At 47.6% G+C, this 16,350-nt stretch overlaps 1 protein-coding gene across 2 annotated transcripts in view; it reads right to left on the minus strand.

Moving 5' to 3' along the window:
• Positions 1-6,419: 6,419 nt before the first annotated feature.
• Positions 6,420-16,350, minus strand: part of LOC140900931 (gametocyte-specific factor 1) — a 32,507-nt gene continuing 22,576 nt past the window's right edge. Inside the window, exons 6-7 of one of the 2 annotated variants that reach the window (XM_073318941.2) lie at positions 13,348-13,439; positions 6,420-8,210 (exon numbers count right to left, since the gene is read on the minus strand). In XM_073318941.2, coding sequence (XP_073175042.1) covers positions 8,206-8,210; positions 13,348-13,439 — 97 coding nt within the window. In that variant the 3' untranslated portion in view covers positions 6,420-8,205. Of the gene's footprint in view, positions 8,211-12,617; positions 12,746-13,347; positions 13,440-16,350 lie in introns of those variants that run through there. The other variant, XM_073318940.2, reaches the window with a different exon arrangement.

Genomic DNA, 16,350 nt, shown 5'->3' on the forward strand with positions numbered 1-16,350 from the left:
TGGGAACACTGGGGCATGGCCACTAGGTAACTCGAGGGGATGGAAGACCACAAGTGTCGATGAAGCCCCCTCGCACTAGGCCCCGGTGTCCTTGCCCCCCCCCCCCCGTCCTGCCTGGAGGCACTCGCAGCAGCTCTGCGTGCTAGGCCCAAGTGTCCTTGGCCCCCCCCAGCCTGGAGGCACACACAGCAGTTATGCTGAAAATCTGCAACAGTATGTTGCAGAGTCAGACTGCCTGAAACTAAGCAAGGCCAAACAGGGGAGATATGGAAGAACAATGCTGAATAAAGCAGCTTTATGTATAGTTTAACAAATGATACAGAGAATCAGGGAACTAGCTGGGAACTGGATTGGCTGGCTATATGGATACTTGGAGCAGCTTGCTATTGGATAAGTATGCTGGGAAAAAGGATGTATAAAAGCCTGTGTAACTTCCTGCTCTGTTGTGCAGGATTTGAGATTTTATTCTCCCTGTACCTTTTTGCAGCTGCAAATAAACTTTTCTGCTTCTCCACCCCGTTGTGATTATTGGGTGTAGCACACCGGGTAATGAACCACTCAAGCTGTTGTTCAGCCTCTCGGCACTGGGTGCCGGCAACAACCTCATGGTAAGGCATGTGGCTTCCCCCAGCTGCAGAGGAACAAGGAGACTCTCTCCCACTCTCTCAGCCGTTCCTGAGACCTTACCCTTTCCCTCGGGGGTCCCAGCATAACACTCCCTCCTGCTGCAGGCAATTACTTTAACCTGAACTACACGGAAAAAATAATTACCCAGGAGCAGGATGAATAGGAGGTGTTCGATTACCCCCACGGCCAAAACACTTTCCAAAGCACATGGATTTTATCTTGTGGTATGAGGAATGTGCTTTTGCCCACCCCCACAATCTCTGCCATTTGGCCAGGCAACATACTGGCCTTTGGGACCACACTCTGCTTAACCAGAGAGATCTGGACCCCTGTATCCCTCTGCCCCAAGTATTCCCTGCCATCAATTTGGACAGCCTTAACATACTCCATATCTGGTTCTGCAGAGGCTAACCTCACAGAACCAATATGATAGGTTTCAATTGCTTGGGGGGTTTCTGTGTTGAGGACAGCAGAACTAACATGAGCTATTGGTTGCCTGCTTCCTCCTAGCACAGGACATTTATTCCTCAGATGATCAATGGAATTACACTGATAGCTCCTTTTGGGCTCTTCTGCTTTTACAGGAGATTTGGGATAGGCATTACCAGTAGAGGGTTGTTTTTGTGTAAGAGACTGTTTAGGCTCCCAGCCCCCTTCTCTCTTCCTGGGACAAAATGGGATCCTCCCTTCCCATCAGTTTTAAACCCCTCTTTCTCAATAGACGCCTGAGTCTGTTCGAAGGCATCAGCTAAAAAAGCCATCTCATCCACAGACTTGACATCTTTGTCCCATACACACTGCTTTACGTACATATCCCTTGGAAACGCTCTTGAGCAACAAGATCCAACATTCCCTCAAAACTTGCCACTTCTTTGCCCCTCACCCATTTTCCGAACAAATCTTTCATTTTGTTTACATATTCCCCATTACTCATACCCATATCCCTCTTAAGATTCCTAAATTTAACTCTGTGTGTTTCAGGGTAAACTGAAAACTTTGCAAAATAGTATCTTTACCTTTACAATAGTCTAAAGCATCTTCAGTAGGCATTCCATTGAATACACTTCGAGCTTTGCTGGGTAATATTGCAATCAGGGTAGGAACTCTCTTATCAGGGATTTCATGTATTACACACAGTCTTTCAAAGGTAGTCCGATATTCAGCAATATCCTCCTCACTGTATGCAGGACATAAATGTTCTATTTGTGGATTTTTGGAGTGATGGGACTCATTGGAGTAAGGGGGTTCTGGTTCTGCTTCTCGAGCAGATCCAGTTCGTGTTTTCACTCTCTTTCTTTCTTTTCCATGTCCCTTCTGTTTGCAGCTTCCTCTTCTTTGAACCTCATTTCTGCCTGCCACATTTGGAACTCGCGGTCCTTTGCCTTCTCTTCCGCTTCCAGTCTGGCCAGCTCTAGTTTTGTAGCTGCCTCACTGGTAGTCATTTTTCTGCTTTTCTGTTCTTACTTCCCTTTCCCGAAATAAGCAAACAGAAAATAAAACTGTGACTTCCTCCTGACTGTTCTTAGCCACTGCACTTAAGACTTAAGGTCACAAATATCAGTGCTTAAAGTGTGAACTTCACTTGGAGTAACAAGCCGTACATACACCCTGCTTGCTGCATCACTGACACGTTCCTCTCTGGTGTTGTCTGGACCGGTGATCTGCTAGGCCACTCCAATCCTCGACTCTGGGAGCCAGCCTTACCCTGCTCTGCTGTGAGAACCCCCACTCCGGGGCTGTTCACACACAGCCTCTGTCATGGAAGCTGCTCCCAGCTACTTGTAAATGAATGACACTAGCCACTATCTCCAGTCCCAGACACAACCCTGGGAACCTCCATCTTGCAGTGCCCAGTTATGCCCGCTGGACGCTGCAAGCTGTGCCAAGGGGCCCGTGGCGTTGCACTCTAGCATATTTTCATAAAATCATATAATGAGTAGGAATATAATGTAACTGGAATATGCTTCATGCAAAAGGTCTCTTGTAAGGTATCATTACAAAGCTTCAAGTATCAGAGGTGTAGCCGTGTTAGTCTGGATCTGTAAAAGTGGCAAAAGAGTCATATGGCACCTTATAGACTAACGGATGTATTGGAGCATAAGCTTTCGTGGGTGAATACCCACTTCGTCAGATGAATGTAATGGAAATTTCCAGAGGCAGGTATAAATATGCAAGCAAGAATCAGGCTCGGGATAACGAGGTTAGTTCAATCAGGGAGGATGAGGCCCTCTTCTAGCGGGTGAGGTGTGAACACCAAGGGAGGAGAAACTGCTTTTGTCGTTGGCCGGCCAGTCACAGTCTGTGTTTAATCCTGAGCTGATGGGGTCAAATTTGCAAATGAACTGAAGCTCAGCAGTTTCTCTTTGAAGTCTGGTCCTGAAGTTTTTTTGCTGCAGGATGGCTACCTTTAAATCTGCTATTGTGTGTCCAGGAAGACTGAAGTGTTCTCCTTCAGATTTTTGTATATTGCCATTCCTAATATCTGATTTGTGTCCATTTATCCTTTTATGTAGGGACTGTCCAGTTTGGCCCATGTACATAGCAGAGGGGCATTGCTGGCACATGATGGCGTATACTACATTGTTGGACGTGCAGGTGAATGAACCGGTGATGGTGTGGCTGATCTGGTTAGGTCCTGCGATGGGGTCACTGGTGTAGATATGTGGGCAGAGTTGGCATCAAGGTTTGTTGCATGGATTGGTTCCTGAGTTAGAGTTACTATGGTGCAGTGTGTAGTTGCTGGTTAGAATATGCTTCAGGTTGGCAGGTTGTCTGTGGGCAAGGAGTGGCCTGCCTCCCAAGGCCTGTGAAAGAGGGATCGTTGTCCAGGAATGGGTTGTAGGTGACTGATGATGCCTTGGAGAGGTTTTAGCTGAGGACTGTATGTGATGGCCAGTGGAGTTCTGTTGGTTTCTTTCTTGGGCCTGTCTCACAGCAGAAGGCTTCTGTACACGTCTGGCTCTGAAGATCTGTTTCCTTATTTCCTTGTGTGGGTATCATAGTTTTAAGAATGCTTGGTGAAGATCTTGTAGGTGTTGGCCTCTGTCTGAGGGGTTGGAGCAAATGCGGTTGTACCTCAGTGCTTGGCTGTAGACAATGGATCGTGTGGTGTGTCGGGGGTGGAAGCTGGAGGCATGAAGGTAGGCATAGCAGTCAGTGGGTTTTCGGTATAGGGTGGTGTTAACATGACCGTCACTTATTTGCACCATGGTGTCTAGGAAGTGGACCTCCCGTGTAGATTGATCCAGGCTGAGGCTGATGGTGGAGTGGAAGCTGTTGAAATCGTGGTGGAATTCTTCCAGGGTTTCCTTCCCATGGGTCCAGATGATGAAGATGTCATCAACGTAGCATAGGTAGAGAAGGGGTGTGAGTGGACGAGAGCTGAGGAAGCATTGTTCCAGGTCAGCCATAAAAATGTTGGCATATTGTGGGGGCCATGCGGGTACCAATGACAGTGCCGCTGATTTGAAGGTATACGTTGTCCTCAAATTTGAAATAGTTGTGGGTGAGGATAAAGTCACAGAGCTCAGCGGCATCATCAAGGATACTGTTCTTGACAGCTGTTCTTGACAGCATGGTGGCTAGGATGGTGTTTTCTGGAAGATCACCAATGCATTGTAGTTTTCTCAGGAAATCAGTGATGTCACGGAGATAGCTGGGAGTGCTGGTGGCATAGGGTCTGAGGAGAGAGTCCACATATCCAGACAATGCTTCAGTGAGAATGCCAATGCCTGAGATGATGGAGCATCCAGGATTTCCGGGTTTGTGGATCTTGAGTAGTAGAAACCCTTAGAGCCCCGACCGGGGTTATTCTATGTTGATTTGTTCCTGTGTTAGTGTAGGGAGTGTCCTGAGTATATGGTGCAGTTTCTTAGTGTATTCCTCAGTGGGATTGTAGGAAAGTGGCCTGTAGAATTTGGTATTGGAGAGTTGTCTGGCAGCCTCCTTTTGGTAGTCAGACCTGTTCATCGGATGCATGCAGTGGAAGATACAGTGGGGAGATTTTATATACACAGAGAACATAAAACAATGGGTGTTACCATACACACTGTAATAAGAGTGATCAGGTAAGGTGAGCTATTACCAGCAGGGATGGGCGGGGGAGGGGGGACCCTTTTGTAGTGATAATCAAGGTGGGCCATTTCCAGCAGTTGACAAGAACGTGTGAGGAACAGTAGGGGGGAAAATAAACATGGGGCAATAGCTTTACTTTGTGTAATGACCCATCCACTCCCAGTCTTTATTCAGGCCTAATTTAATTGTGTCCAGTTTGCAAATTAATTCCAATTCAGCAGTCTCTCGTTCGAGCCTGTTTGAAGTTTTTTTTGTTGTAATGTTGCGACGTTTAGGTCTATAATTGAGTGACCAGAGAGATTGAACTGTTCTGACTGGTTTTTGAATGTTATATTTCTTGATGTCTGATCTGTCCCCATTTATTCTTTTGCGTAGAGGCTGTCCGGTTTGGCCAATGTACATGGCTGGGGGGCATTGCTGGCACATAATGGCATATATCACAGTAGTAGATGTGCAGGTGAACGAGCCTCTGATAGTGTGGCTGATGTGATTAGGCCTATGATGGTGTCCCCTGAATAGATATGTGGACACGGTTGGCAACAGGCTTTGTTGCAAGGATAGGTTCCTGGGTAAGTGGTTTTGTCGTGTGGTTGCTGGTGAGTATTTGCTTCAGGTTGGGGGGCTGTCTGTAAGCAAGGACTAGCCTGTCTCCCAAGATCTGTGAGAGTGATGGGCCTTCAGGATAGGTTGTAGATCCTTGATGAAGCGTTGGAGAGGTTTTAGTTGGGGGCTGAAGGTGATGGCTAGTGGCGTTCTGTTATTTTCTTTGTTGGGACCGTCCTGTAGTAGGTAACTTCTGGGTACTCTTCTGGCTCTGTCAGTCTGTTTCTTCACTTCAGCAGATGCGTATTGTAGTAGTAAGAACGCTTGATAGAGATCTTGTAGGTGTTTGTCTCTGTCTGAGGGGTTGGAGCAGCCACCGGGTTTGCCGTGACTTTATTGGGGATACTGTTCCTGATGGCTTGTAGTCCATCTTTGTGTGGAATGTTGGTGTAGAGGGCTTCTACATTCATAGTGGCTAGGATGGTGTTTTCAGGAAGATCGCCGATGATTGTAGTTTCTTCAGGAAGTCGTGGTGTCTCGAAGATAGGAGTGCTGGTAGTATAGGGCCTGATGAGGAAGGCTACATAGCCAGACAATCCTGCTGTCAGGGTGCCAAAGCTTGAGATGATGGGGTGTCCAGATTTCCAGGTTTATGGATCTTGGGAACAGATAGAATACTCCTGGTCAGGGTTCTAGTGGTGTATCTGTGCGGATTTACTCTTGTGCTTTTTCAGGGAGTTTCTTGAGCAGATGGTGCAGTTTCTTTTGGTAACCCTCAGTGGGATCAGAGGGTAATGGCTTGTAGAAAGTGGTGTTGGAGAGCTGCCGAGCAGCCTCTTGTTCATATTCTGACCTATTCATGATGATGACAGCACCTCCTTTGTCAGCCTTTTTGATTATGATGTCAGAGTTGTTCCTGAGGCTGTGGATGGCATTGTGTTCTGCACGGCTGAGGTTATGGGGCAAGTGATTCTTCTGTTCCACAATTTCAGCCCATGCACATCGGCAGAAGCACTCTATGTAGAAGTCCAATCTGTTGTTTCGACCTTCAGGAGGAATCCACCCAGAATCCTTCTTTTAGTAGTCTTGGTAGGAAGGATTCTGTGGGTTAGTATGTTATTCAGAGGTGTGTTGGAAACATTCCTTGAGTCGTGTAGCCAGACAGCCAGCCCCCCCCTCCCCCCCGCCCTCAGACCAGCATTGCTGGAAACACAGGAGGAAGCCGGAACAGGGCACTTAACATATATTCCAGCACAGCCTTTGAAGCTGTGAAAGCACAGGTGTGCTGCTACAATGTGCCTCTGGGAGCAGATACAAGGATTAAGCTCACAGCAGGCAGAGGCCCTGTGACAGACATGGCTCTTAGCCCCTACTAAATAGCGTGATGCACACACACCAACATCCTAGGTGGGAAAATATTTACCCTGATAAAAGAAATGTCCAGTAGTCGACACTTATTGTTTCTCTCCCTTGCAAGTGTAAACTACTCTTGCGAAAGCTGGCGTCACCCAGACAGACCAGCCTCAATTTGGCATAAGAAAGGAGAAAGAGAATAAAGGAGTACAGAGGTATAAGCAGGGGACCTACAGCACCATGATTTTTGAGTGCTTTTCACTATCTATCTGCTGGTCAGATAAGTGACAGCCTCCCAAGGCTTCTGCAGCTAAGAGGGTCCCTAAGCCTTGTCCCTTATTCGTCTTTCCGCGGAATTGAGTGACCGATCCTGGCTTGGCACCGCTGGAATCGAGAGATGCAAGGAGGGCAAGAAGCACCCACACCTGATCTCCTATCTTTAGTGTACACATATTTTGAAATAGAGCTCTATACTTTGTTTTCTTTCTTGGGATTGTGGCTTCAGTTTTGTAACTTGTTTGTGTGTGTAACATCTCTACATTTAAATAAGTAGGCACTAGCAATTTTGTAACCACATGATTAGAATCTAGCTTAATAAATTTTGGTAACCATTTATGCATAAGCCTGACTTGTTTTCTCTGGTTTACTGTAAAGCAGCCAACACAATTAAAGAACCTCAGCCGTTTTGGCTCTAAAGCCTGGCCATTAGGTGAGAGTACTAAGAGCCTAGCGTTGAGTTGTGCCGCCTCCACGGGGCAAACTCTTGGGGCACCTGTCAGTCAATCCTGGCTGCCCGCTGCAAAGGAGCTCTGAGCTCTAGCAGTTAAAGTCACAGGTGGTTAGGACCTTGGGGCATCCGTCAGCCTAGCCCGGGCTGCCTGCCGCGAAGGGACAGTGCATCCTAACGGTTAAAGTCACGGATGGTATAAACGGGCATAGCTGGCACCTCACCAAACATCCTTGGCCGTCGGCTAACAGTCGGAGATGTTGAAAATAGGATTCTCGGTCACCACAGAACCATATCATGTTCGTGAGGGTGGAGGGGCAGAAGGAGAGGCCCCGAGATAGGACAGATTCTTCTGCTGGGCTAAGAGTATAGCTGGATAGATTAACAGTGTTGCTGGGTGGGTTAAGGGAACCACTGTTGTAGCATGTAGTAGTTTAGATAGTTTAGTGTCCTTTTTTGTTTGTAGAGAAGCAAAGTGTGTGTTGTAAATGGCGTGTCTAGTTTTTGTAAAGTCCAGCCATGAGAAAGTTTGTGTGGAAGGTTTTTTTTTGTTTGTTTGTTTGTTTTTTTAATGAGAGTATCCAGTTTTGGGAGCTCATTCTTAATCTTTCCCTGTTTTGCTGTATAGCATGTTGATCAGGTATTTCCACAGTTTCTTTGAGAGCGTGTTGCACAATCTGTCAGCATAGTCTGTATGGTATGTAGATTATAGTGGATTTTTTACCTTCAGTCCTTTTGGTACGATGTCCATCTGTTTGCATTTGGAAAGGAAGATGTCTGTCTGTATCTGTACAAGTTTTTTCATGAGGTTGATGGATTTCCACTCCATACGGCTAAATTCAGGGTCTTGCATAATGACAGGTTTCAGAGTAGCAGCTGTGTTAGCCTGTATCCGCAAAAAGAAAAGGAGGACTTGTGGCACTTTAGACTAACACATTTATTTGAACATAAGCTTTCATGAGCTCACTTCATTGGTTGCATGCAGTGGAAAATACAGTAGGGAGATTTTTATATACACAGAGAACATGAAACAATGAGTGTTCCCATACACACTGTAACGAGAGTGATCAGGTAAGGTGAGCTATTACCAGTAGGAGAGAAAAAAAAAAACCAACCTTTTGTAGTGATAATCAAGGTGGGCCATTTCCAGAAGTTGACAAGAGCATCTGAGAAGCAGTAGTGGGTGAAAGCTTTATACAGGGTAAAATGGATTTATTTGGGGTTTGGACCTCATTGGGAGTTGGGCATCTAAGTTTTAAAGATAGGAACACTTCTGTAAGCTGCTTTCAATTGAGACTATAGCTGTTAGCGGACGTGATTCAGACCTGGGTCTTGGTTTGGAGCACGCTAGTGGGTCTGGCTCAAAGCAGGCAGGGCAGCAAAGTCCTAAGCTGCCAGGGAAGGAAAGCAGGGGGAAGTAGTAGTCTTGGCACATCAGTTGGCAAGCCCAAGGGGGTTTCTGTGATCCAAGCCGTCACAGGGCCCTCTCGCTCTCACCAGTCTCAGCTATTGTTAGCCTTGGCAAGACGGGCTTGGGGGTAAAATAGTCCCTCGTGGCTGCACAGGGGCAGTCCGCTCCTTCTCTCAGCCAATCTTTTAGGCTTGTTTTTCTCTCCTAGGGGAGGGAATGCAGCCTCCCCTCCTGGAGAGGCCAGCTGTGTTGCTGTTCCTCGCCTACTAGCAGCTTGACTTCCCCACTCCCTCTCTCCCCAACAGTGGAGGGTTTAAAAAGGTCTCATGCAGCCCTTAGTTGGAATCAGCTGATCCTAATTGCCCTCAGGTAACTCCCTCTCATCTGATCCTAATTGATCTCTGGTAACCCCATCTCAGCTGAACCTGATGGACCTGTAGTCACCCCTCCTCAGTTGCTAGGGAGGAGGGCCTTTTACCCTTCTGGGACTGTTTTCTACCCTGCCCTTAGTTTATCACAAAGTAGTCCTAGCAGTATATACGTTTGTCAATTTAACAAAGAAATTGATATGTACCAGGCTTGTTCCCCCAAGGGGAGTTCCTGACACACTGCAAACCAAATACCCTGCTTCAGGTAGAACAAAACAAAACAGATTTATTAACTCTAAAGCTAGATTTAAGTGATTATAAGTCAAAGCATAACAAGTCAGATTTGATCAAATGAAATAAAAGTAAAACATTCTAAGCTGATCTTAACACTTTCAATGTCATTACAAACTTAGACGCTTCTCACCACAGGCTGGCTGGTTACTTTTCAGCTCTACAGTCGCTTGGTGGTGGTGGTGTCTGTAGATGTGGATGGAAGAGAGAAAGAGCATGGCAAAATGTCTCTCCCTTTTATCAGGTCCTTTCTTTCCTCTCGGCTTTGCCCCCCACTCCCCCTTCAGAGTCAGGGGAGCATTATCTCATCGCAGTCCTAAAGGAAGGGGGTGTAAGGATGCTGGTTTTGGCAGGACCCAACTGAGAGTGCCAATTCAGGACAAGTTGCTTCAAGCAGGGCAGTTACAGCCCTAGGCTGGGGTTTCTATGCACACCAAGGCAAACCAAACCAGCCAAACAGAGTAGACTTTGGTCTCACCCCACTGGCTAACCACAAGTCACACAAGCAATTCCCTTAGACACTCGTTTCCTAATATCACCACCAGTGTCACTCGTTATGGGGACAAATGGTTATGAAAACCAATACCCCAGTAAAAGAAAAAAGGTTCTCTCGATCCCAAAGGACCAAGCCCCAGACCCAGGTCAATATACAAATCCGATCTTACCCACAAATCACGCTTGTTGCCAATCCTTTCAAATCAAAAATCTAAAGGTTTATTCATAAAAGGAAAAAGATATAGATGAGAGCAAGAGTTGGTTAAATGGAATCCATTACATCCAGTCATGGCAAAGTTCTTGGTTCAGGCTTGTAGCAGTGATGGAATAAACTGCAGGTTCAAATCAAGTCTCTGGAGAGCATCCACAGCTGGGATGGGTCATCAGTCCTTTGTTCAAAGCTTCCATGTAGCAAAGTTCCTCTAAGGTATGAAGCAGGATTGAAGACAAGATAGAGGCATTAGCCTTTGAGAGTCTTTTCCACATGTAAGAACACCGCTTTGTTCTTACTGTGGAAAAACTACAGCAAAATGGAGTTTGGAGTCACATGGGCAAGTCCCTGCATACTTTGCTGAGTCACTAGGCATATCTGCCTTCTCTCAATTGGTCAATTGTATAGCTGATGGTCCTTAATGGGCCATCAAGCAGCTAGGCAGAGCAGGCACCAACTTGTTGGGGTGTCACCCAGAAGCGTAGCACAAGTTTGAAAGAGACAGTATAGAGCCAACATTCATAACTTTAACTACAAAAAGGACACCCACATATAAACAACACAATCATAACCAGCAAATCCTAACCTTGTCTTAGACACCTTATTTGACCCCCTTTATACAAGATTTGGTGCCACTACAGGGCCTTGGTTTCAACAATGATCTGTATGCTCCCAGATTATGTCACAAGGGGTGACTCCCTCCAGGGAGTAACAGATTCTTTTGTTGCTGCTTGAGCCAGTGTCCACTGTTCCGGTGAGGCTGAGCACAGCTGGGCTTGTCCCATCCCTGTCCTGACAAGGTGTGAACTGCCTCTCTGTTCATGTTTTTACATGGGCTTGCTGAACAAGAAGTAGGACTGAGCGGACTTGTAGGGTCTAAAATTTTTCTATTGTTTTGTTTCTGAGTGCAGTTATGCAACAAAAAAAACACACTTCATTTGTAAGTTGCACTTTCATGATAAAGAGATTGCAGTACAGTACCTGTATGAGGTGAATTGAAAAAAAAATATTTTTCCATCATTTTTACAGTGCAAATATTTGTAATAAAAACATTGAGGGCTGTATACTTTGTAGCGTGTTGTAACTGAAATTGATATATTTGAAAGTGTAGAAAAACATCCAAAATATTTAACAAGTTTCAGGGGGGTAGCCTATTGTTTAATAGTGCAATTATGACTAATTTTTTTGAGTTAATTATGAGAGTTCACTACAATTAATTGAGTGCCCTAATTTAAACAAGTGTTGAAAAACTAAGGAGGGTGCAGGAAAGAGCTACAGAAATGGTTCAAGGACTGGAGAAGATGCCTTGCAGTGAACCCAGGAAGCTCAGGCTGTTCATCGTATCAACGCAATTGAGAGGTATCGGAGTTACTCTCCCTCTTGTGAGCCAGGTCTTCAAATTCAGGCTGGAGGCCATTTGGAAGATGCTTTAGGCAAACAGTTAGTAGGTTTGATATGGGAGGTAAAACAGAGAAGTTCCTGCCCTGTGATAACTAGATCAGGCTATAACGGGCCACTAGATCTTAAGAGGCATAAGAAGGGCCAGACTAGGTCAGACCAAGGGTCCATCTAGCCCAGTATCCTGTCTTCTGACTGGCCAATGCCAGGTGCCCCAGAGGGAATGAACAGAACCAGCAATCATCAAGTGATCTATCCCCTGTTGCTCATTCCCAGCTTTTGGCAAAGAAAGGCTAGGGATGCCATCCCTGACCATCCTGGCTAATAGTTGTTGGAACTATTTTCCATGAACTTATCTAGTTCTTTTGAACCCCGTTATAGTCTTGGCCTTCACAACATTCTCTGGCAAGGAGTTCTACAGGTTGACTGTGCGTTGTGTGAAGAAATACTTCCTTTTATTTGTTTTAAACCTGCTGCCGCCTAGTAATTTCACTTGGTGACCCTTAGTGTTCTTGTGTCATGAGGAGTAAATAACAGTTCCTTATTCACAAAAAGGAGGACTTGTGGCACCTTAGAGGCTAACCAATTTATTTGAGCATAAGCTTTCGAGAGCTACAGTTCACTTCATCGGATGCATAAAGTACAGTGAGGAGATTTTATACATAAAATGTATATTTTTTTCCATGGTCTGTGTGTATGTATAAAGTCTCCTCACTGTACTTTCCACTTTATGCATCCGATGAAGTGAGCTGTAGCTCCTAAAAGCTTATGCTCAAATAAATTGGTTAGTCTCTAAGGTGCCACAAGTCCTCCTTTTCTTTTTGTGAATACAGACTAACACCGCTGCTACTCTGAAACAGTTCCTTATTCACTCTCTCCTCACCAATCATGATTTTATAGACCTCTATCGTATCCACCCTTCGTTGTCTTTTTTCCAAGCTGAAAAGTCCTAGACTTATTAATTGCTCCTCATAGGCGATGAAGGGTTCATGCCATCCAAACCACCTCTGTTGGGAAGGAAGAGTAGATGGGAAATCCACTTTCCAGAAGGGTTAATGTGGCACTTGTCAGACCATCAATATGGTCTCTTCTCAGAGTGCAGAACACAACACCACACTGTTTATACAAAGGGAAGTTTTATTTTTCAGTCTGGACACTAAGAACAAGTTTAAAAATATTTAAGTTTAAAAGCTTCTTCAACTCCTCTCCAGGCTGCACCTTCCCATAGCAAGAGCCTCACAGAGAGCCTGCAGAGAAAGAGCCAGGAATTGAGACAAAATACAGGTGGGGGAAAGGTACTATGTTTATAAGCAGGCCTTAGGGTCAAATGTTACTTATACAAGGAAGCACTTTTTAGCCCCCCCCAAAGAGCTTCTGACTCAAAAACATCAGCCCATTTCTAGCAGTGGAGGAAAGTCCTCTAGGACACCAAGCTTTCAGGAAGTGACACTGGTTCAGTAATATTCACTTTGGGCAGGAAGCAGCTTTGCTAGCCTCTACCCTCATTTGGTATCTTTGTTTCACTTCTCCCTCTTTCCATGGGATTGTTGGCTCCCAGCTACAGGACACGTTCTGCTCATGAAAGCATGTGCCTTGAGCAAGTACCTTAGTAACTAGTGGAAGTAGAAATAAAGAGGTTTCTTCCCTTCAGAGATCGGTCAGCAAATGTCCTAGATGAGTACAAGACATGCCCAAGACATAAGTACAGTAAGACCCAGGGCTGACCCAGTGCAGCTGGGACATGCAGGGTCTTATGACCAGCTTCTGAAACATCAAGTTATGACCCTTCCCCACCTCCCAGACAGTTAGAATAGTTTAGTCCCACTCCCATGGTGCCCCTGCCTTGTACCTTTTCTCCAGGAGTGACCTTTTGGAGTCCATGCTGCTGAGGTGCTCCCGGCCTGCATCTGCTGGTTTCCATCCCAGCCTGTCTCACCAAGACTGGACAATGAGATGGAAACGGAGAGGAGTTAGTATATACACCAGGATGAGGAGTTAGCATGGCCCATCTCAGACTGCCAGATAGTCCACAGGACATGCCTGCATCATGGGACTGCCTCCATAAGCCCCACTCCCAGTGCCACATGCAGCTAGCTGAAGAGACTTGTCAGCATGTCCCCACTTTAGTCCTGGTTACCCAGCTCTGAAGGCCAGTTCTAAATAGAACCCCATAGCATTCCCTGGGATCTGCTACCTGTGTGTGCTTGAGGGTCCCCCTTCTGCCAGCTGGGCTTTCCCGGTAGTGTGTGTCTATGACATTCCATGCCAGCGTGCACTGGATTGTTTCCCCATAATACCCCTGGTAACAGGCAAGTCTCGTCCCCAGGGCAGGGGCAATGCATTGGTTGTAAGCTGCCATGTGCCTTCCCAGTGCAGCCCACATGAAGGATGGCTCCCTCCCACCTTGGCAAACAGCAGCTGTTGAGGCACCTGCCTGGATTTTACTCCAGGCCAGAAGGGTTTGTGGAGAACGTGCCCATAGTGTCTGGATCATGAGATCTCTGGGGCATAAACAGTCTTGGCTTGTTTGCCTGGCACAGCGGGGTCCTGCTCCCCATCTGACGTCCCCAGGTGCTACCACCACTCTGATCCCACTTAGAAAATGCATTTACATTAGCTGGCATAAGTCAGCATTTCCTGCTGCCATGGGGTACCAGCCATGTGTTAAACGGGAGAAGGAGCAGGACAGGTTCCACTCACAAAGCAAGGATTTCAGGGTGAAGTAGCCAACAGCTGACTGCTCCTGCATATCCAGTCTTGCCTTGGAACTCAACCTGCCTTCCCTTAGGTAACATTTCACTTACAGCAAGATCCCCCCACATCTCTGGTGTTCAGTCATTTGTCCCCCAAAGCTACAGCGTGGCTTCCATTCCACTGAACTCTGGATCCCCTGCCCCTCGTGCCCCTGTAACTGCCAGGGTTCAAGAGCTTGGTAACTCGCCACACTGCATTGTCCAAGGCCAGGTGTACGCCCCTCCCCCTGAGCCATGTAGCTATACCGCCCTAGCCCCTCAGGTAGGCCATGCTGGGTTGACAAGAGGGCTCCTCCCATCGACATAGCAACTGCCTCCTGGGGAGGTGGATTAGCTACGCCCTCCCATTGGCACAGGAGTGTCTTCACTAAAGCGCTACAGCTGTAGTGCTGTACATGAAGACAAGCCCTGAGCCACGAGAAGGGTTAAGGACCAAGGAGCCCCAGTGCTCTCAGTTACATGGGCACAAGCTAGGAGATGCTCCAGGATGTCTGAAATTGCTAATGGAATTTTACAGACTCTGGCCCAGACAGATCCAAAGGAACAGAAACTGGGCTGGGCTTCCCCCCTCGTGCACATGTAGCGAAGGGAACACAGCAGGTATTTCTAATAGGGTTGCTGCCTCCGGCATGGCCACCTTCAGTGTCCCTTTCCTCAGGGCTCCTCAGTGGTTTCACAGAGGCTCTCCTAGCCGGTTACGCCCTTACTGAGGCTGACTTAGCACAAACAGCTCCAAAAACAGAGTCCTCCAAGCCCCAGGCAAGAGTGCATATATTTTAAAGGTTTGGATCACACCACTCACAGGCCTTTCTGGCCTTGGCAGGCCGCTCCCAGTCCTACCCAGCTGGAGCCACCTTCTTCTCTGCAGCTTCCCCAGAACTTTTCCTTACCTATCACAGAGACTGCACTGGTGGGTCACATGACCCAGTCACATGACCTCCATTTTCCCACTTGGGGAAAAAATGTCACAGATGGGGCCAAGACTTATGGGGCTAGTGGCTCTCTGACTCAGGCAGGAGTCTCCAAGCAGTTCTCTTGGTGGCTCCATTTATGCTCAGCAGAACCATGTAATGGGCCAGTCAGAGGTGAAAGTAAGCCGGTACGCCCTGGTACAGTGCACCGCCAAGAGCCGGTGGGCTGTACCAGGGTGGATCAGCTTCCCCAGGCGCGATTTAAAGGGCTTGCGGCTCCCAGCAGTGGGTGGAGCCCCCGGTCCTTTAAATTTCTGCCAGAGCTCTGCTGCCGGAGCCCTGGGGTAGCGGCGGTGGGGCTGGGGCAGCGATTTAAAGGGCCCGGGGTGGTAGCGGCAGCTGGAGCGCTGTCCCTGGAGACCTGGCGGCAGGGCTCTGGGGACAATTTAAAGGGCCCAGGCTGCCGCTACCGCCCCGGGCCCTTTAAACAGCTGCCAGAGGCCCCGGCTGCTGCTGTTACCCTGGGGAGGGGGAAGAAGGCACTTGCCGGTACAGGGTGGGCTGGCTGTGGCTCTGACCTCCCGCAGCCCCACCCCTTCCACCTGAGGCCCCACCCCTTCCGGGGGCCAGAGCCAGCCCCAGCCCAGCCCTGTACTGGTAAGTCCCTAGACTTGCTTTCACCCCTGGGCCCAGTTCTGACCTCAGTTACACTCCTGCAATCTACAGCCGTTAGTCACGCTGTTCAGGTGTAACATGAGCAGAAGCAGGCCAATTACAGCTGCCATAACCATACAGCTAAGGGTAGCCTAGAATTCCTCCTTACCTGTAAGGGGCTAAGAAGCTCAAATAACCTGGTTGGCACCTGACCAAAAGGACCAATCTGGGGAGGGGGAGGATTTGTTGGGTGTTCTGTCTCTCAGCGGCGGAGAACCAGCTGAGCAGCGGGGACAGCAGAGCAGCACACAGCAGGAGTTTGCCTGGGACTGGTAAGTATCCGAGTCTGTGTTTGTTTGCTTGCTGAGGAAGTATCCGAGCGTGTGTTTGCTGGGGGGGCAGTGTGAGAGCCTGAGTGAGTGTCTGATTGGCTGCTAGCCTGCAGGGGGCGGGCAGTAGGGTGTCTGTTTGTTTGCGACAGGGAAGCCTGGCTGTTTAAAAATAGCCAGAGCTTCGCGAACCAGCTGAGCGGCG

The sequence above is a fragment of the Lepidochelys kempii genome, chromosome 20, assembly GCF_965140285.1.
Source record: "Lepidochelys kempii isolate rLepKem1 chromosome 20, rLepKem1.hap1, whole genome shotgun sequence".
Taxonomy (NCBI): Eukaryota; Metazoa; Chordata; order Testudines; family Cheloniidae; genus Lepidochelys; species Lepidochelys kempii.